Source organism: Nicotiana tabacum, chromosome 17, assembly GCF_000715075.1.
Source record: "Nicotiana tabacum cultivar K326 chromosome 17, ASM71507v2, whole genome shotgun sequence".
In the NCBI taxonomy this organism is placed as follows: domain Eukaryota; kingdom Viridiplantae; phylum Streptophyta; class Magnoliopsida; order Solanales; family Solanaceae; genus Nicotiana; species Nicotiana tabacum.
In genome coordinates this window covers 121,453,915-121,476,107 of record NC_134096.1, presented here as the reverse complement: position 1 = coordinate 121,476,107, position 22,193 = coordinate 121,453,915, and the positions used below count along the sequence as shown (strand labels likewise).

The window sequence follows — 22,193 nt, the reverse complement described above, 5'->3', positions numbered from 1 at the left end:
CTACATAATAATAATAATTAATAATAATAATAATTTTACAAGCTAACATCTTCAGTTTGGTAATTGTCTACACTCTCCCCACACTATGAACTTTTACTATATCTTCAATTCTTTTACGAATTACATAGTGCAAAACAAATGAGATACCATATTTTCTAATATAAGTTCTTCTCGACATAAAATTTGACCAGCTACAAATTGAAAAAAGTTGTACTCCCATAGTTATACACCCTTAGTCAGTTGTCAGTCTACATAAGTAGTATTATAAATCTACAACTTTTTCAAGAATGTACACAGCATAACACTCAAAAGCCATAGTCGTCTAATTACAACATAAGATGAAGAAGAATACTACTTATGTAGTAATTTCTTTACAAGTATTCGGAGCCACTACATAACTCTCTTTCCAGTCCTTTAATCCAAGAAACTCAATTTTTTGCACAAACAAGATTTATTAAGGAATTGTACTTGTGGTTTGAGTATAGCAAGTTTGATTCATCAAAATTCTCGGCGTTAGAACCAGAACCAAATTTATTCTCAAGAAAATGTTGAATGGCATGACAAGAATTGTTTATCTCAGAGTATTGGGGCAACATGATTCCTCTTCCATTTCAGAGTTTGGTCCATATCCTCTGTTTCTTTAGTGCTTGTACTCCATGGTAACTTGTATTTGGCCATTCTTCTTTTCTTTGCTGCCACTCCCAGAGTGTCTTGAACCCTCTGCAATAAGGAAAAGAAATTTTAAATAAAAATAATAAGAAGATATTCAGCAGAACTTATTGATTCTTAACCTTGTGTGTTGATTAAACTCCCAATTTTTGGTACAAGCAAAATCTCATGAGTGACCTACCCTATCAGTTCTCTAGCATTAACTCCCTTGGCATTGTACCTTTCTCTCCAGTAGTTATTGTGCTCCCTCTGGAAACTTAGAGATAGAAAAACCATTGAAAATTTGTCTCCAACTACCTCTCAAAACCTCCATGAAACTTAAAACTTTAATGCATACTGCTTCTAGTGAAGATCTTGGAAGGGTGCCTACTTACAAATCCTGGAAACCTTCATCCTCATGTTGACTGAAACTCATTTCAGATGGAAGGTGTTATCTAGGATACTACATCAGTCGCAATGGAGAAAGGAGGTGGATGAAGGGATTCGCCAAGAAGGTGAATTTGTTGAGAGTCTTGGCGTTGAAGCAAGAACTCCAGATTTCTTAGAATACAAGATCGAAGAAGATGTTGTTAGGTTGCTCATTCTCATTTGCATCCTCTTGATGTATCGAAGAATGAAGGGCTCTCGTTAGAAGACCTTGGTCATGACGTGGTACATACAGTTAGAGAGGGGAATAGCAGATATTATACAGATGATATGTAGGACTAGCATTTCCCGGCATTTAGGCATCTGGCTTTCCAAAGTGGGGAAAAGAAAAAAGGTCCTAAACCCCCTTCCTCCAATACCACATTCCTTCCAAATATTTCCTTACGTTGTAAAATGCCAATATCAGTCTCTTGCAAAGATAGTGCTAAATCAAGTCCCAGATATTGGGTTAAGGATATGCATAGAGTCAATCTATAATTCTTTGTTATATGAGGTGACTAACTTTTACAAAGGTTTGAAAGAGAAATAAAAGAAGAAAGAGGTATAGGCATCAAAAGCCAATAAGACTATTCAAATTTTCTTTCTAATTATTACGACTCCTCTATGAAACAAATTCACTTATTACAGGTTTGGATGTTATTAAGCGTGAGATAAGGAGCAAAAAATAAAATTTAAGCAACCTATTTAATAAAGAAAAGCTACATTTACCCATCAGTTTAAGTACCATAACATAACAAACGTCATACCTTGAGGCAGAGGCCTTCATAAACATCACAAATGGGATATTCAGTTGGGCAGCAGTATTCTGATCCATCACAGCAAACACCATTTTTATGAGGACAGCAAGTTTGAATGAAGCACATGCCAAAAAAGTACAACTCACAGCAGCATGTTTGATCTTCTGGACAATAATACAAGTTTCCACATTCACTTGGTTTTGGAGAAGGTGGTGGAGGGGGTGGAGGGGATGGCGAGGGAGGTGGCGGAACAGCTGGAGACGGATAAGGAGATGGTGCAGAAGCCAGTTCCTTCGTTGGATATGAAGCCAATGAATTAATGGCACAAACCCCATATGGCAAATCAGTGTTCCTTCTTATATATCCATACCCCTCCATTCCCCATGATGTACCCCATGAGTTCTTCATTATCCAATAGTCATCATCTCCTTCAGAACCATATCCTACTATTAGTAGTCCATGGCTTAAGTCATCTGGATTACTAGAGCAACGTCCATCATAGATTCCCTGCATTGATCCCATTATAGAAAAGAAACAAAGTTTGCACATTTTGGGATTCTTGAGAGAAGAAAGGGCAAAGAATTATGTAAAAAAGGTATTAAGAGATAAGGATTACCCCTCTATACAATTGAAAATCAGCACTCGATCCATCAATGCCCGCACTAACAGGCTGTTGAGCAACAGCACAAAGAAGGGCACTTTCCTCCTGTGGAACATCTCGGTATCCATCAATTGTTACAACCTTTTGGTTCACCTGTTGAGGAACAAAGATCAAGATTTTCTTTTAAAAAAGGATATTATTTGAAAAATGGATAGAAGACTTGATATGAAATTGATCATCATATGCCTTGGTGATATTGCATGCGCCTTGAGAGACAGTGTATGGATAATCAGAATCTGAATCAATGCCACTATTATTCATCACCCATTCAAAAGCAGGGTCCATATATCCACCGTAACAGCCCAAATTGGTTGAATTATCACAATTGATAAGTTGTTGGACAGAAAGGCTAATAATTTCACCAGTAACTATTGCATTTATTCCCTCCATGGCTCCACAAGCTGAAAATGCCCAGCAAGCTCCTGCAAATGTTTAGTAGAAATCAAACACATTACTCCACCTCCAACAAATAAGCAACAAGGTAGTAACTAAAACCTCATTCCCAGCCCTTACTATTCAAGGGTTCAGGTCAGCTGACTAGAACAGCATTTAGCTATCGGTAACATGATTACTTTGAAAATGGTAAAAGAACATAAGCAATCTTACCACATAGGTCTTGATTCTTGACCTCAGTGACAGCCCCATGTTTCCTCCAATCCCTTGAAGGAGGAGCATCACAATAAACTGGAGTTGGTTTTTTTTCCACATTCTTCATCTGAATAGTCTTTCTCTTGTCAAATGGTATCTTTATCTTTGAAGTATGAACTTGCCTGAACTCTTCATTACTCATATCAGCAAAGTTGGTCAAACCAACCAAATGGTCTGAATCTGACTTCCTCTTTGAGTTCTTTTCCACTATATACTTCACATTCCTTCTAAACTTTTCCAACCTCATTTCTTCCTCTTTCTCATTCTTGTAAACTTTCCCCTGCTTCTGTTTCCATTCTTGGAAAAGTTGGAAAATTCTTTCTTCTGAAAGCAACTCATTTGGTCTGTCTAATATTGGAAAATCAGTAGAAACACAATAAACTTGAGATGATAAAGCAGCTATGATCAGGAAAAGAAAAAGGAGAAGATAGGTTCCTTGTGTATTTCCCATTTTTCAGTAACATCAACCACTAAATGATTTTTGAGGCATTTATATGTCTATTCTTATATAGTTTTGGAAAAGGTGACTTTTAAAGCTCATAATCAGTCAACACATGATACACATAACAACTGTGAAGCAGTTGAATCTTGTTCAGAATGATAAATTAATAGATTTTTTTAAGCAAGAAGATCTCGAGTAGGTGGGGATATTTTAAAAGCATTTCTGGTTATTATATTTCCATGAATTGGGCTACTCAGAGTTAATATATTTCCATGAATTGGCTGGCAATTCATTTTCTCCAACTTGCGAGGACCCATACTTACGAGTAACTCTATTTAATAAATATTGACCAAAAACCTAAAATGAATAATAAGTAAAAGGTTATAACATATTTTATTACAATGATTTTACATTGTCACTGTATATAACTTAAATCTATGGGCTCGAACCAAGGATCAAAATGAGTTGATTAAATTAAGAGATTGTAAAGCATGTGCTTCTGCTGCGAGATAAATCTTGCGCAATAATAAAACAAGTTTAGAGACAACAGCATGGTGAATCTGCGATCTGCCAAAACTTTTTTTTTTTTTTTTAAATTTTTGCTTTAATGATAGAAAGTTCCTTTTAATTTTGAGAAAGAACAAAATATCATCCAACAACAAACCCAAATGGAAATATAATACCTTTTTCTTTGAGTCAATTATTACTCCACACATCTCTGTATCTAGTGACTGTTCTTTGCCATTATAGAGAGGGTCAGGTAACGTGGATCCCAGTTGAGCGAGGAAGACTGTTGACTTTCGAGATACCATAAAAAAATGTGCACTGTATTTCCCACAATTCACTCCTCAACATTTATCAGGGCTTTTATATCTTTAATAAATCATGGAGAAATAACAAAATTGGACCAGAAATTAGAATATTATTCATAAAAAATGTACTCACAAAGATAAAAGAAAATTCAGGTGTCCGTAATCTCCGAGATGATTTCGCCCAACTTCGCTGTCGATTTGAACAACGGCAAGAGCAATGATAACTGAAATATTAATGGAAATAGAGGATATTGTGAGTTAGCAGAGAGTAAAGCTGTTGGTGGCGATGGTAGCAGTGGTACTGCCGTCTGCCGGGATTATCATTTCGCAAATACGAGATACGAAATGCATTGCTGAAATCCATTGTATTTGTAAGTTGTAACTTATAAGGATGTCAATTGACGGTAGCTCCGTCTCTATGCTTTGTTCTCTAATTTTTCCACTAACTTCAAGGACCAAAATCCATATTTGGTTTTTAATTGAATATGATCAGTTTAATAGACGTTCATCAAAGACAATAATTCGAGGAAATTTTCCTGACATTTTTACGCAAATAGCCGGTCAATTTTAATGTTTAATTTTATTAGCCGGTATACATTAATTATATATGATTACACACATATTATATATTAATTAGACGTATATTATATATTTGTGGGCTATTTTTATTTAAGTGATTGGGCGATGGCTATTCGGATTAATTCTTTCCTTCTTATACCTATATGTTTTGCTTTTATAGTATATAAAAATAAAATAAAAAATTAGGTCGGCATTTGAAATAGTGAAGACCGGAAAGGCAAAAAATTTGAGAAAAATTAAAAAACGAAAAGTGGAAATATAAGCTATAGCAGCACACAGTTATCTAAAGAAGGAACACATACTTACGAAATTACCCATAAAGTAAGAAATAATTACCGGATTACCCTACGTTGTACCTCAAAAACTCACTTGTTACATACTAATTGGGAATGGCCCCGAACCTAATAAGTTAACAGTTTATATCATTTTATGAAAGGAGCAGATAACTTCTCATAAAAAGTAAGTTCTGTTATGACCAATTTATGGAGTTAAGATATAAGTTTTAGGTACCCATTGTGATAATTTGTGATTTGAGATAATAGTCCCTTATGGCAACATTGTAAGTCCACCCTGCTAAGCAAGGGGCGAGTTTAAAATATGAACCCCCTCAGTTTTTCTTGAATGCTAAATTATATTGGTAGTTTACAATTAGTTCCTGAGATTCAAATGTTATCTTCCCTGTTAGTATGTCACTTCTGGTCTCACCGGGATGTGAGCCTTGTACATATACCTGTACAGTTCAAATATGTTTTCAAACATCACTGACTATGGCTATAAGTACTACACATACCCTAATTTGACAACTGATTCTTTCTCCAAAAGCTAAGTGTTCCTACTTAACAAAAAAATTAACATGTAATCCCTCCATAAATTTATCTGTCGATCAAAAAAGTTAGTAAACAAGGTTCATTAATATTTGATCTCTCACACGCTGTTCATACGGACATATCTGATTAGAAATTTATAACTCAAACTTGTACGGTTATTACTGACTGCAAATAATAACCATAGAAGTTTAATGTAAGTATATGCAAACCTATCCAACATAATTACAAGAGTTTACATCAAGCGGCAATTGCTCTCGATAAGATTTTCCCTGCAGTTGCAAAGCAGAAGGAACCTTAGGAGAAACAGTTATTTGCTTTAGACCACATTAGCAACAACACGCAAACCATTGTAATATAAATAGCAATGTGATCCTTTTATAATATCCTTATTATAGAGATCTATTCTATAAAAGAAGTGCGGTGCACCTAACAATAAGAAAAGAACCAAAGCAAACAACATAAAAAGTAGACAGGATTATCTTCCGGAGTATGTGCATTGAATAGGTGCCACACCGAAATTCGTTCCAGCTCCTTACAATTACCGATATGGTAGGTGATAACTATTTTAGTGTTCCCGAATCTAGATAATAGAGGATTACCAACTCAAGTTCACAACAAAAAGTATTTAAGAGCACTAACCTCTTCATAGAGTCATAACTAAGTAACGGTCCTTAAAAGCAAATTGTTAAAAAATAGTAGGTTGTCCTTCTGCTTTAGATTGTAAGAACTAAATTAGGCACCAAATATGCCACAGTAAATGAAACATTAACGAATTAAGCAAGAATAAGTAAGCTTTACTTATTACCTGGTTCAACTTACACTATGTGTGAGTCAGGTGTTATAGCTTACATAACCGCCGTGTACCATTTTAACTCGGAGGTTGAGCTTAAGAAAGTAGTGACCTTGTATTATATTCTACTTTTGTTCTCATGGTGATATTTTTCCTAAACAAAGTAAAGAATGGAACACTTCAAAAAGTAGCACATTAGGATATTTTTTCTTGTCATGCAGGATATTTGCTTTGCTTTGTCCAGTCAAAGAAGAAGAGTTACATTAGAGTTACCATCAAAATAACAATGGTACATCTGCCATAACCAGAAGTATCACAATGTCATATGTTTCAGACATGCTTGTGTTAGGTTTTAGTTTTAATGATGAAAAAATAATATAATTGCTTTTGGTGTAGGGACTCAAGCAAATCAACCAAGATCGAAGTGCACAAAGAGAAACAATCAAAGCTGAAGGAAGAAATCAATCAAAAATTGATTGAAATATTCAAAAGGAAAAGAAGCACTGACGATCCGGCGAGATAATCAATCCGAGATTGATTGAAGAGTTAAAAAGGAAAAGAAGCATTGAAGATCCGGCAAGATAATCAATCAGTAGCTATTACTGGAAGGACCCAGAATTAAGGAGAAAATCCGGCGCTATCAAGACTTAAAAATGGAAGCTGTCGAAGTCCACATATCAAGGAAGAGTAACTAGAATTAACCTTATTCTTGGAAAGAATAAATTTCTTTCCAAGGATCAAATCTCTTGGGTTGGGAAATCTCTTCAGTAACGGTCTTCTACAAAGTACTTATACGCAACCCTAAGTCTTAGAGAGATATACTTTGATCAAACCAATTACCCTCTCTTTGTTCTACTTCAAACAAACATTGTAGCTCTACTATATCTGTTGTGTAACAAGTTAGAGAAGAAAGAGAGAAAAATAATGATGAGGCATTGAATCAAGAAAAGACCAATGACATAGAAACTGAGTTGTTGGTGTAAACTACACCATTCACTTTGTACTAAAGAAACTCAAACACTGAAAGAGAACTCCCTTGCAACCCAAGGGGACTGGACTAGGATTCACATTGAATCTGAACCAGTATAAAAACTCATGTGTCTTCAATTCATGCACTTTACTTCTGCACTTCTTATTATCTCGTTATTACATCTAGTCGACTAATTGGAAAACCAGTCAACTTATAATAATTAATTTTAAAATAAACAATTCACCCCACTCTTGTACTTTCAATTGGTATCACAGCAAGACTCACATTTTTTGTTTGCTTAACAGCTTGTGAGAAAAGATCATGGCTAATCAAGTTATTGTCTAAGCACTCTTCCAAGAAGGAACATCGTAAGTAAGGCCACCATATTTCAATGGACAACATTTCTCTCACTGGAAAGTGCGTATGGAAATATACGCAAAGTCTTATGATGTCAAGATCGGGCGAGTTATCAAAAAGGGGAACTATCCTATGTCGGCTGCTGCTCAACCACCTGCTGATCCTGAAGATATAGATGAATATACTAATGAACAAATGGCAGTTGTGCAAGTTAATGTTAAAGCAAGGAATCTGCTCTATAATGCTATAAGTGGTGAGGAATATGAGAAAATCTCCAGTTACGATACAGCCAAAGAGATGTGGGATAAACTTGAAGTTACTTATGAAGGAACCAGTAAAGTGAAAGAAACTCATATCAACATGTTGGTTCATGACTACAAACTCTTCCAGATGAAAGGAGAATCCATTGAAGAGATGTTTGCCAGATTTAGCAAAATTATTACTCCCTCCGTTTCAATTTATGTGAACCTATTTTCTTTTTAGTCCGTGCCAAAAAGAATGACCTTTTTCCTTATTTGGAAAAAGTTTACCTTTATGCAATGATTTATAGCCACACAAAATATATGTGCCTCATTTTACACCACAAGTTCAAAAGTCTTCTCTCTTTTCTTAAACTCCGTGCCCAGTCAAATGAGTTCACATAAATTGAAACGGAGGGAGTAGCAATCTAAAAGTTTTTGGCCAACCATACACAAGTGGTGATCAAGTTAGGAAAATTTTGAGAAGTCTACCCACTACTTGGCAAACAAAAGTGGTTACACTTGAATCACAGGATTTGAACAAATTATCATACGATGAACTTCGAGGAGAACTTATAACCTTCGAGAAAACTCATCTCAAGAAAACAAACCAAGAAGAAAAGAAGAAAATAGTTGCTTTCAAGGCTACAACTGAAAGAGCAGACAATGATATTGATGACGACCCTGAAGCTCTTCAAGAAGAAATTGCCATGGTATCAAGGAACATGGATGGTTTAATGAGGAGATACAGGAATACAAGAAGAGGCAGGATACCACCCAGGCGAACTAGACAATATAACGAACAAGACAAAAATGATGGCAAATGTTACGAGTGTGGAAGATTTGGGCATGTTCAAGCTGAGTGTCCTGATCTTAAAAGAAAGGTTTCCATAGGTTATAACAAGAACAAATCATTTGGAAGCCGGAGTGATGAAGACAGTTCAGAACATGAAGAAATAGCAAATCTATGTTTCATGACAATTCTGGAAAACGACATGAACAAACTCTCAGGGTGCTGGACAGATGAGGACACTTCAGATGACGAATGCAAAGATGACAATGAGAATTGTTTCATGGCGCGAGGTGAAACAAGCGAGGTAAGATCTTATAACTGTGAAAGATGTAATGAATTGCAGGATATTCTTGACCTTACTTTGAAAGAGTCTTAAAAAATGATGAATGAACTAAAGAGACTCAACAAAGAAGTAAAAGACTGAAAATTCAAGCTTGAAATATGCGAAATTGAAAAAGAAGTACTTCCAGATGAGTTTCAGGAATTGCAAATGCAACTCAATGGCATGCGCAAATCCACCAGTCATAGTTCTGTCAAGTCGAACCAGGCGACTTACAAGTCAATTGGAGAAGGACCAGCCAGAACAGAGTCCACTAGTACTAACACAAATGAAAGATCCAAAAATGGATCAGGACTTACGTGTCACTACTGTAACAAAAGTGGACATAAATATTCTTTTTGTCGACTTCGTAAATCAAATGTCTCCGGATGGATTTGGAAACCCAAAAACAATCCTGAGTCCAGTAATACTAACCAACAAGGACCCAAGCAAGCTTGGGTACCTAAAAGGAAGTGATAATTATGTTTTGCAGGAACACCACAGAAGGAGTCGCAAAGGAAAATGGTACTTAGATAGTGCGTGTTCCAGTCACATGACAGGTGACAAAAACCTGTTTAAAGAAGTTACAAAAATAGACGGAGGAAGTGTCAAATTTGGTGATGACTCAAAAGGAAAAATAGTCGGTACCGGAACAGTTCCTTTCAAAAATAACTGTGATATCACTGAGGTTTATCTTGTTGACGGACTTAACTACAATCTTCTGAGTATAAGTTAGCTATGCGACTCGGGGTATGAAGTAAAGTTCAAGAAAACAGGTTGTGCTATTGAAGATGAGACAGATAAAATAATCCTCCCAGGTAAAAGGTATGGAAATGTCTATATTCTTGATGGTTTTGAAAATATAGATGGTCATATTTGTTTAACATCCATATCTGATGATCCATGATTATGGCATAAGAAACTTGGTCATGCAAGCATGAATCTGATAGAGAAACTTTCCAAGCATGATTTAGTTATTAGTTTACCTAAACTCAATTTCTCTAGAAATCATGTATGTGATGCATGTCAGATTGGTAAACAAACTAGAAACTCTCTCAAAAATAAAGATATTGTATCTACTCCAAAGCCCTTGCAATTGCTTCATATGGACTTATTTGGACCCATTAGAACTGCTAGCATAAGAGGAAAACGATATGCCTTTGTTATTGTTGATGATTACTCACGCTTTACTTGGGTGATTTTTCTATCTCACAAAGATGAAGCTTTGAAAAATTTTGAGATCTTCTGTAAAAAGGTCGAAAGAGAAAAGGGGTATCTTATTACAACAATTCAAAGTGATCATGGAGAAGAATTTGAAAGCAGAGCATTTGAAGATTTCTGCAATGATCAAGGATACACCCACAATTTCTCTGCTGCAAGGTCACCCCAACAGAATGGAGTTATTGAGCGAAAAAATAGGACTTTACAAGATATGCCAAGAACTATGATACTAGAATATTTGTTGCCAAATCACTTCTGGGCAGAAGGAGTAAGTACAGCATGTCACATTCTCAATTGATGCCTCATAAGACACATCCCGAAGAAGGGTAGAGGGGTGGGCCCATTATCCACCGAGTTTCGAAGGCTGTGGTTGGTCCAAAAGATCAGCCCCAGACGGATTTCTCGGTCATCAAAAAAAAAAAAAAACCCATCTTGAAGAAGACTCCTTATGAATTGTGGAAAGTTAAACGACTCAATATAAGTTATTTTATTCGTTTGGAAGCAAGTGCTTCATTCACAATAATGGTAAGGACAATCTTGGAAAATTCGATCCAAGAAGTGACAAAGGTATTTTTCTGGGTTATTTATTAAATAGTAGATCCTTTAGAGTCTATAATAAACGCACACTGTGTGTAGAAGAATCAGTACATGTTATCTTTGATGAAAATAACACTTCGGCCGAGAAAGGAATTATTGCAGGCGATGAAGATCAAATTCAAAAAAATTCAAGAGACAAGCAAATCTCAAGAGTCGACTAATAAACCTGATGGTGTAATGGAGTCAACTAATGAGATTAGCAACAGTCAATCAGAATCTCCGAAGGAGTCAACTACTCATACAAGTACAATTCGTCCAAATGAATGGAGAGGTGAACCAGAATATCCTCAAAAGTTTATCATACGAGACCCAAGCGAAGGAATGAAAACTAGGGGAGCTCTCAAGAAGAAAGCAAACATAGCACTGATTTCCCAGATTGAACCAAAGAAAATAGAGGAAGCTCTGAAAGACTCAAGCTGGTTACAAGCAATGCAGGAAGAGCTTGATCAATTTGACAAAAATCAAGTGTGGAAACTGCTGCATAAGCCTGAAAATGCTCATGTAATTGGAACAAAATGGATTTTCAGAAATAAGCTAAATGAGGATGGAAAGGTTGTGAGAAACAAAGCCAGATTAGTAGCTCAAGGATACTCACAACAGGAAGGAGTCGACTACGACGAAGATACTCACAACAGGAAGGAGTCGACTACGACTAAACCTTTGCTCCAATAGCTCGACTAGAATCAATATGAATTCTTCTTGCATACGCATCTTTAAAAGATTTAGGCTAGTGCTTTGGATAACGTGCGGCAACAAATAGCGACGAGGGCCCGCTTCACTGAGGCGAGAGGCGCGCAGCGAAGCGCTCGCCTTTTTGATGTGAAGCGACAATTTATACAAAAACATAAAATATTATATACATATAACTAAAAACTCAATAACAATAATATATTAATAAATATCATTCAAAAATTAAAGACTCAATAGATAGTCATAGACTCATAGTTGATAGTAGATTCATAAACTAAAGTCTAATAGTCTAAAACAAGCAACAAATAAATAAAGCTACTGTCTGAAAAAACAGAGCAACAAATAAATAAAGCTACTGCCTCTGCTCGATTTTGAAAAACAGAGAAACAAAAAAAAATGAAGCTACTGCCTGACTGCCTCTGCTCGATTTTGAAAAATAGATCAACAAAAAAAAATACAGCTACTGCCTCTGCTCGATTTTGAAAAACAGGGCAACAAATTAAAAAATAAGAGCTGAAAGAGATGATGGAAGAAACAGAGCAAAGAACCCAAAAACAGAGCAAAGAAAGAAAGAAAGAAAGAAAAACAGAGCAAAGAAAGAAGAAAAAAAACAGAGTTGAAAGAGATGATGGAAGAAAGAAAAACAGAGTTGGGCTGAAAGAGAAGAAAAACAGAGCTGAAAGAAGAAGAAAAACAGCGATCACTGAAGAGAGAAGAAGAAAAAGAAAAAAGAAGACCAGCAATGGTGAGCAATGGTGGTCGACCAGAAGAAGAAGAAAGTAGAAGAAGAAAGGAGAAGAAGAAGAAAAGAAAAGAAAGAAATATACTTGGTGAAGAAGGGGTCGCTGATGGCTGACGATGGAAGAAGAAGAAGAAATGTGAACCCAAGCCCTAATTTTGTCGCTGAAGGAGAACTGGAGAAGAAGGGTCGCTGCTCGTAAGAATCGCTGCTCGTAAGAAGTGATTTCACCCAAGCCCTAATCGCGACTTAAGTGCCTTTTTCTTTTCTTTTTTTTTTAAAATAGCTATGCTACGCTCGCTTCTCGCCACACTGTCGCCTCTCGCTACACAAGCAGAGGCAACCGCTATTTTGAATCGCAACGCAACAGGCCCTCTGTAGCGACATACGCTCGCCTCGCGTCGCTACACGCTTTTAGCGCTGTAGCGAGCGCTATTTATAACACTTATTTAGGCTCTTCCAGATAGATGTCAAAAGTGCCTTTTTAAATGGTTTCATTGAGGAGGAGGTATATGTAAAACAACCCCCTGGATTTGAAGATTCAAAGTTTCCTTACCATGTGTACAAATTGACCAAAGCATTGTATGGACTTAAACAAGCTCCACGAGCATGGTACGAAAGACACAGCTCATTTCTTATTGATCACGGATTTACAAGAGGTAAAGTAGACACTACCCTTTTTATTAAAAGATCATCGGAAGGTAATCTCATTATTCAAGTTTACGTTGATGATATTATTTTTGGTAGTGCTAATCCTCTTCTGTGTAAGGAATTTCAAATCTTATGCAAAGTGAGTTTGAAATGAGTATGATGGGAGAGCTAACGTTCTTTCTTGGACTTCAAATTCAACAATCTGAAGACAACAACAACAACAACAACAACCCAGTAAAATCCCACTAATGGGGTCTGGGGAGGGTAGTGTGTACGCAGACCTTACCCCTACCCCGAAGGAGTAGAGAGGCTGTTTCTGAAAGACCCTCGGCTCAAAAAAAAAAAAAAAGGCAAAAAGGGGAGACAATATTAGTATCACAACAACAATCATAGGATAAATAGGAACACCATGAAATCCAGAAGAAAGATGCAAAGAACGGGAGACAATATTAGTAAATATTAGTATCACCATAACAGTCATAAGAAAAATAGGAACACCATAAAATCTAGAAGAAAGATGTAAAGCAAAAGCGATAGCTAGTAAATAGGACCTGCACTGAAAAGCGAACTAGTACGCCACAACATTCCCACTAGTTATCTTAGACAAAAACCCTACATGTCTAGTCCCACCATGTTACGAAGTAAGGCACAACTGAACTACCTCCTAACCTACAACCCTAATACTCGACCTCCATATCTTCCTATCAAGTGTCATGTCCTCGGAAATCTGGAGCCTCGCCATATCCTGCCTAATCACCTCTCCCAAATACTTCTTAGGCCGCCCTCTACCTCTTCTCGTGCCCTCCGTAACCAGCTGCTCACACCTCCGTACCGGAGCATCTGGGCTTCTCCTCTGAACATGTCCGAACCATCTAAGCCTCGCTTCCCGCATCTTGTCATCGATGGGAGCCACATGCACCTTCTCCCGAATATCATCATTCCTAATCTTATCTATCCTAGTGTGCCCGCACATCCACCGCAACATCCTCATTTCTGCTACTTTCATCTTCTGGATATGTGAGTTCTTAACGGGCCAACACTCAGCCCCATACATCATGGCCGGTCTAATCACCGCTTTATAAAACTTACCTTTGAGTATCGGTGGCACTCTCTTGTCACACAGGACTCCCGATGCTAACCTCCATTTCATCCATCCTACTCCAATATGGTGTGTGACATCCTCGTCGATCTCCCCTCCCCCCTGGATAACCGAACCAAGGTACTTGAAGCTGCCTCTACTCGGGATGACCTGCGTATCAAGCCTCACATCCGCGCCCACTTCTCCTCGCTCAGCGCTGAACTTACACTCCAGGTATTTCGTCTTCGTCCTGCTCAGCTTGAAACCCTTAGACTCAAGAGCCTGTCTCCAAACCTCCAGCCTCTCGTTAACACCGGCTCGCGACTCATCAATCAGAACTATGTCATCGGCGAATAGCATGCACCATGGCACATCCCCTTGAATATGGTGTGTTAACGCGTCCATCACCAGGGCGAATAAGAACGGACTGAGCGCAGAACCTTGGTGTAACCCCATTACAACCGAAAAATGCTCAGAGTCGCCTCCTACTGTCCTAACTCGAGTCTTAGCCCCATCATACATGTCCTTAATCGCCATAATGTAGGGAACCGATACACCTTTTGCCTCCAGGCATCTCCAGAAAATTTCTCTAGGAACTTTGTCATACGCTTTCTCTAGGTCAATAAACACCATGTGCAGATCCTTCTTCCTCTCTCTGTATAGTTCCACCAACCTTCTAACAAGGTGTATAGCTTCTGTAGTCGAACGACCCGGCATGAACCCAAACTGGTTGTCGGATACAGACACTGCCATCCTCACCCTCGCTTCAACCACCATCTCCCACACTTTCATGGTATGACTAAGTGATTTGATACCCCTATAATTGTTACAACTCTGGATATCACCTTTGTTCTTATACAATGGAACCACCGTACTCCACCTCCACTCATCCGGCATCCTTTCTCCTTAAAAATAATATTAAGCAACCTAGTCAACCACTCCAAACCTGCTCTCCCCACACACTTCCAAAATTCCACCGGAATCTCATCTGGCCCGGTCGCTCTGCCCCTACTCATCTTACGCATAACTCCCACGACCTCCTCAACCTCAATACGCCTGCAGTACCCAAAGTCACGGTGACTCTCGGAATACTCCAAATCGCCTAGCACAATATCCCGATCCCCTTCTTCATTCAGAAGTTTATGAAAGTAAGTCTGTCATCTACTCTTAATATGGGCATCTTCCATCAATACTTTATCATCTTCGTCCTTGATGCATCTCACTTGGTCCAAATCCCGAGCCTTCCTCTCTCTCAACTTGGCCAGCCGGAATAACTTCTTCTCCCCACCTTTTTCCCCCAATTCCTCGTACATACGACCATAAGCCGCAGTCTTAGCCTCTGTGACTGCCAGCTTAGCCTCCTTCCTAGCTGCCTTATACCTATCCATGCACACTCGCCTCTCCTCCTTCCTAACAATCTGAAGAAGGAACGTTTATATGTCAGGCAAAATACACAAAGGAGTTGATTCAGAAGTTCGGTATGAGTAATGCTAAAGCTATTGGCACACCAATGAGTCCTTCAACAAGTCTTGACAAAGATGAATAGGGAAATCCTGTTGATGAAACTAAATATCGTGGAATGATTGGCTCCCTTCTTTATCTAACTGCTAGTCGACCAGATATTATGTTTAGTGTTTGTAAATGTGCCAGGTTTCAGTCAGCTCCTAAAGAATCACATCTGACTGCAGTAAAGAGAATTATTCGATATCTCATTGGAACTATTTCTCACGGATTATGGTATCCACGCTTAACAATTTTAAACTAGAAGGTTTTTCAGATGCTGATCTTGCAGGTGATAAGGAAGACAGAAAAAGCACCAGCGGAACATGTCAATTACTTGGAAAAACACCGATATCTTGGAACAGTAAAAAGAAAGGATCAGTTGCACTATCCACAACTGAGACTGAGTATATCGCCATTGGACAATGTTGTGCACAATTACTATGGATGTCTCATCAATTGGGTGACTATGAACTATTCTTTAAACTCATTCCAATTTTCTGTGATAACTCTAGCGCTATATGTCTCTCAAAAGATCATGTGCATCACTCTAGGGCAAAGCATATAGACATCAAGCATCATTTCATTTGAGATCATGTTCTTAAGGGAAATATAGAATTATCTTTTGTTGGAACTATTGATCAATTAGCAGATATTTTCACTAAACCTTTACTTGAAGACAGATTTTGCTTTTTAAGAGAATTACTTGGTATTATTTCCATTGATCATTAATATTAGGACCTATGTGATATTTTTATGTTTTGTATGCCTAATGTTTAAACTTTGTCTTTTCATAGTCATTAATAGCGCCTCTGAATTCCCCCTCTTTTCCTCTCTTTTCACATCAGTTGCAGCGTTCAGGAAAGGAAAACCAATCATCACGCCTGTTCAACTGACACCATTTCCTTTCCTGTACCCAATCGTCAGAAACCCTTTCTTTTAATCTCTATAACCCTCTTCCAATCTCTATCACTCCCATCGCCTAGAAAACCTCTCTGAAACTCTCTTCAACCAGTTTTTTCCATGGCTACACTCTAAAAATCCCTCAGCCTCCACCAGGAAAAGTACTCGTTCCAGAACAAGTAAACCTAGGATCCGACCACTCAGAAGGCTTTGCCTCATCTCAGGCAGAACTCTCAGATCATTCTCATCCTCTAGGAGAAAAAGCCCTAGGAAAAAGACCTTTGGAAGAACCTCCTGAATCCCTTACTCCAAAGAAATCGAAAATAGATCTCTCAAGTTCTTTAGAGTCTGACCTAAATTTCTGAGATTCTCCAAACAGGAATTTTTTTATTGCTCTGAAAGACAAGCCAATCACTCATGGCAAAGTAGTCGACCTTGATGACATGGAAGCCCTAAACTGTAAGGTAAAAGATCTGTTTGTTTATCAAGGCTGGTCAAAATTCTTTTATGTTCCCCCTCCTAAAGTCTGTGAACCCCTAGTAAGAATGTTTTATGCCAATTTTCGGTCTAGTAAGTCTGACAAGTTGGAATCCTTAGTGTTAGGAAAGCGCATCGTTCTTGATTGTGCGATGTTTGACTCAATTTTCCAGTGTAAGTGTTTTGGTTTTCCCATGCTTTTCAAAAATTCTTGGCCTGATGATTTTGAAATCACCTTTGATCAAGCAAAACATTGTATTGCTGAGTGTTCATCTGAATCCCTCCCAAACCAGTTAGGTCCAAGTGGTGTTAGCTTTGAAACTCGTGTGGAAGTACACGACAGGCTTGATGGAGTGACTGTCTCAGCTAATGCTAGCTTTGATCAACTGAAGAAGGCGATTTGCAACACTCTTACTTATTTCTTGCGTCGTTAGTGTGGAAGTTTCAAACAATATTTTTTGTTGTGCTGTTTTGGACTGAATAACAGTCGTTGGATGATTTTTTTTTAACTCTACATGCATACCATGCTACAAATTCCGCTTTAGTATCTGGTGTATTGTTGTTTTTATCCCCTCTTTGCTGATGTCAGAAAGGGGGAGAAGGCTATACATATATTCGTGCAGGTACATCCATTGCAGGGGGAGTCGACTATAGATACTACATGAGAAGTCGATTAAAAGAAGTAGTCCCAACGGCACCTATTAAGGGGAAGTCAACTCACTCATTGAGGGGGAGTAAAATATAGGGAAGTTAACTGATGTTTACATATATTATTTTTTTGTCATCATCAAAAAAATGGGAGATTGTTAGGTTTTAGTTTTAACGATGAAAAAGTAATATAATTGCTTTTGGTGTAGGGACTCAAGGAAATCAACCAAGATCGAAGTGCACAAAGAGAAACAATCAAAGCTGAAGGAAGAAATCAATCAAAGATTGATTGAAGCATTCAAAAGGAAAAGAAGCACTGACGATCCGGCGAGATAATCAATCTGAGATTGGTTGAAGAGTTAAAAAGGAAAAGAAGCATTGAAGATCCGGCAAGATAATCAATCAGTAGCTATTACTGGAAGGACCCAGAATTAAGGAGCAAATCCGGCGCTATCAAGACTTTAAAATGGAAAGCTGTCAAAGTCCACACATCAAGGAAGAGTAACGGGAATTAACCTTATTCTTGGAAAGAATCAATTTCTTTCCGAGGATCAAATCTCTTGGGTTGGGAAATCTCTTCAGCAACGGTCTCCTACAAAGTATTTATACGCAACCTTAAGTCTTAGAGAGATATGCTTTGATCAAACCAATTACGCTCTCTTTGTTCTACTTCAAACAAACATTGTAGCTCTACTATATCTGTTGTGTAACAAGTTAGAGAAGAAAGAGAGAAAAATACTGGTGAGGCATTGTATCAAAAAAAGACGAGTGACATAGAAACTGAGTTGTTGGTGTAAACTACAATTCACTTTGTACTCAAGAAACTCAATAGCTGAAAGAGAACTCCCTTGCAACCCAAGGGAACTGGACTAGGATTCACATTGAATCCGTACCAGTATAAAAACTCTGGTGTCTTTAATTCCTGCACTTTACTTCTGCATTTTAATTCTGCACTTCTTATTATCTCGTTATTACATCTAGTCGACTAATTGGAAAACCAGTCAACTTATAATAATTAATTTTAAAATAAGCAATTCACCCCCCCTCCTCTTGTACTTTCAATTGGTATAAGAGCAAGGCTCATATTTTTCTTTTTCCTAACAACTTATTGATCAAAAAGCAATTTTATTTGATAGCGTATTATGATTTCTAACATGTACAACGCTTCAACCTCTTGTTTGATGAAGAAGCATATAGTTTGTCTTTCTAAAATCTCATAAGAGAGGAAACTAGATGAAGCATGACCTTTTCATCCCTATATCTAGATACTGTTCAAGAAACTGAAATTTCTTCTCCTTCACACAGAGAACTGTTGCTATTCTTAGGTGTATTATGAGTTTAAAGTCGAGGATATTATTATTATCCCTCTTTTTTTCTTTTAGAGAAAGGTAGGTTGATACGATGATTAAAGCAGGCAACTTAGAGCGCAAGTGCGGATTGAGTTAGAATGAAGTTTTTAACTTTCAGCTTCACTCTCCACACAAGATGAAGTTTGTTTCCTGCATTCAATTTTTTCATATGCTCAATTGAAAAAATCAAAATCCTCCTCAAAATGTTGCAAAACTCTCTGAAATAAAGTCATTAAATACCATATGTTAAGTTCCTGGGACACATCATCTCATGAATATCCTTTCTTCTTCGCTCCCTTCAAACCTAACCCTTGGCATTTGCAATAATACATCTTTGATGGATATGTAGATTCACTGTCAGGCTAGTCTGAACAGAAGACCTAATACCTATGCAGAATAGGTAATTTAATAAATTTCTTCGAAATTGACTTACAATGCCATTTTGTAATGAGCAAAGGGCAGTATCTTTATAAGCATGCGTGTGATCCCAAATTCCATGAAATGCAGCAATAAAAAGCTCTTATTTAGTGTCACATAAAATGAAAAGGTAATGTCAAAAGCCAGAGTGTCGCTCCAGAAAACAAAAAACTATCGAAGTATAATTTAGGTAAAGAAATATCCATCAGATAGAAATAGTAGTAATTTTCCACATTATTTTCTTACAACATCTTAGGGAGCAGATAAATTATGACTCAAATGTATATTGGACAACATTGACTCTGGGGTATTCTAGAATAAAAAGAAGTGAACTCATAGCATGAATCGGACTATCCCGTTGATATATGGTCATAAGACTCTTGACTGAAAAAATTCATTTAAATATTTTGTTAGAAATTATTACCTTGATGATCAACTTGTATCCCGCTTCTAACCTCATATGGCAATAGTTGCACCCGTACTCGATGGCAAAGATACTGGAGTGACTTCTTGATGTTCAGTTGCATTCGCTCGCTATTGAACAAGCATGTAGCAGAATGAAAATAAAAAACACATTCAGAAGCTTCTTACTCGTTCTAACGCCAAGTTGAATGACAATGTATATCCTACCATCTAACAAGGCAAGGCATCTGAAAATACCCCGCGAAACAGGGCGAATGAATGATGGATCCCTTTGTGAATACAACAGATCGACTGAAAAAGTAACTATAACATTTAGATAGTGTAGTAGGTGGAGAGTTGATAGTTTATTTCTTTTGATATCTCAGGTTCCTCTTTGGGAAGCTACTGGGCAGGTCTTTCTTTTTTTGATAAGTCTACCGGGTAGGTCTCTGTTTACACGCTTTATCCAAAAGCCTCCATTTCATCAATGTTAAACTCTCCTAATATATAAACTTTTACCTCTTCTTGAAAAATCTCCTGTCTTCGAACCTTTCCTCTACTCTTCCCTCTTCTTCACTAAGCCTCTCAATTAACTCCCTCAACGCCTCCTTTTGAAAACTCTGATCTCTCCTATTTTCCTCAATTATACCCACATTTACCTCCATATTAGTCTAATAATCAGGAAAAATGTCCTTTTTGATTTAGTCCCGAAAGAACCATTATTAATGGAAATTAACATTGAACCAAAGCTATCACTACTCACATTTGTCCATATCATCTAACACTTTCTATGTTCTATTGCATAGCGTCCCCATTGGTCATGCTTAGATATTTTACCATCCTATCCATTCCAGTTGTAACACTTTAACAGAACTTATGACACAGGGATTCCAGATCTCAAACCTTATGAGTTATGACCCCTTTGTTAGACCAAACAATGTTCCAAAGTATAATATGATTATTAACATTTTCCATTAGTAAAAAACAAAGAGGAAGAAAATAAAGTTAAAATAAATGAACTCCTGAAAAAGTAAATAGCATAAGACATAAAAAGTTAAGCAAATTAATCTGAAGTGCCATATCCATGAAGGTCACATTGAAAGCATAAAACATCATTAAGGAATAAGCTCTAATCAACGAACTCCAAATGAATACAATTTGTGTCAAACTGTGACACAATGAAAGATTGAATAAACTGTAAAAATAATTTGCTCCGAAGTTCCGAATTAACTCCAAAAACAAGGTAGCAAATGCAATTAAGTTTTGGTAGAATGTGAACCTATTTAACCTCAAAATCATACACCGAAATCTTAAAATGAACCATGTTAGCTGAACACATTCCAAATTCTACTCAAAAGATCGACTTTACAAAAAGAGTCAATCTCATAATGTAATTTGAGTAACATATAAACCACAATAATTTGAAATTAAGATATATGAACAAGAATAAGAAGGAAAGACAAAAACCCCAGAAAATGAAAGAGATAATGGTTTACCTGAGTTAATGTCTTGCCATGGGCATAATAAGAAGATCAACGGTGCAAGTTTTCTCATACTCTAGTCTGTATCTCCCTCCTGGGATCTTGAAATAGAGTGTCTGCCCTATTCCTTCACTTGATTCTCTTAATCCTATCACCTATGTAGCAGAGACAGTGGGTAATGCTTGAGAGAAGAGCTATGCAGGAGCAAACAAGGGAAACTGAACAATCCCGAAGCGGAGTTGGTCGGCCAAATAAAAGGATACGAAAGGAATTACAAAAACGAAGTACCTGCACAGGAGAAATCCATATATGTGCAGAACAAATTAGAAAAACCTAAAGGGAAAACGAAAAAATGGGAGAATAAAACTCACTCGATAACTATAGTTGTGTCTAACTATAAATATCATATACGGTGAGATGGAGAAGTAGTCCTTCAAAATTGCATAAAGATAAGAACAAAAGAAGTTATCGGCCACCTTTCAGTTTCAGTCGTGGAATAAGATTAACGCAGAGCCATAAATCGTTTCAATGGCAAAGAGAACAGCACATGCGGCTATCTAATTGTTTGTTGCCATCAGAATTAGATCTCTAGTTCAGTCGGAGAACTCGTAGAGGAACAAGCCGGATCGGAAGATGAATACAGAAGCAGATGGAGAAGGGCACAAATGTAATATTCGGTTCCGTTTTTAATGCATAGGACACGCGTCATATCCTTGAAGCAGATCAATATAAGCGAATTTACGTATTTACCCCGGGAAGTAGGACGACGAA

General features: G+C 37.4%; 1 protein-coding gene across 9 annotated transcripts; it reads right to left on the bottom strand.

The window, feature by feature from the left end:
• Positions 1–127: 127 nt before the first annotated feature.
• On the bottom strand, positions 128–22,091 carry LOC107815498 (low-temperature-induced cysteine proteinase). Of its 9 annotated transcripts, none has more exons than XM_075234972.1 (10): positions 21,899–22,091; positions 21,438–21,710; positions 19,964–20,073; positions 19,363–19,509; positions 4,529–4,619; positions 3,100–3,485; positions 2,680–2,915; positions 2,449–2,586; positions 1,842–2,339; positions 128–720 (listed from the first exon to the last, which is right to left on the bottom strand). In XM_075234972.1, the coding sequence occupies exons 4-10, from the start codon at positions 19,388–19,390 to the stop codon at positions 577–579; spliced, it is 1,521 nt and encodes a 506-aa protein (XP_075091073.1). In that variant the 5' UTR covers positions 19,391–19,509; positions 19,964–20,073; positions 21,438–21,710; positions 21,899–22,091; the 3' UTR covers positions 128–576. The 9 variants fall into 9 exon arrangements, with proteins under 9 accessions (XP_075091073.1, XP_075091078.1, XP_075091077.1 ...); XM_075234977.1 differs by having other exon boundaries at positions 3,100–3,489; positions 4,267–6,070; positions 21,899–22,090; XM_075234976.1 differs by lacking the exon at positions 19,363–19,509 and adding an exon at positions 4,267–4,408 and having other exon boundaries at positions 3,100–3,489; positions 4,529–6,070; positions 21,899–22,090.
• Positions 22,092–22,193: the final 102 nt, after the last annotated feature.

Excerpts from the sequence above, each read along its gene's own strand:
- LOC107815498 (XM_075234970.1), bottom strand. The coding sequence starts at position 20,066 with ATGCAACTGAACATCAAGAAGTCACTCCAGTATCTTTGCCATCGAGTA. Across the intron at positions 2,916-3,099 it reads CAAGAATCAAGACCTATGTG|GAGCTTGCTGGGCATTTTCA; the intron begins GTAAGATTGCTT and ends AAACATTTGCAG. Across the intron at positions 2,340-2,448 it reads ATTTTCAATTGTATAGAGGG|GGAATCTATGATGGACGTTG; the intron begins GTAATCCTTATC and ends GGATCAATGCAG.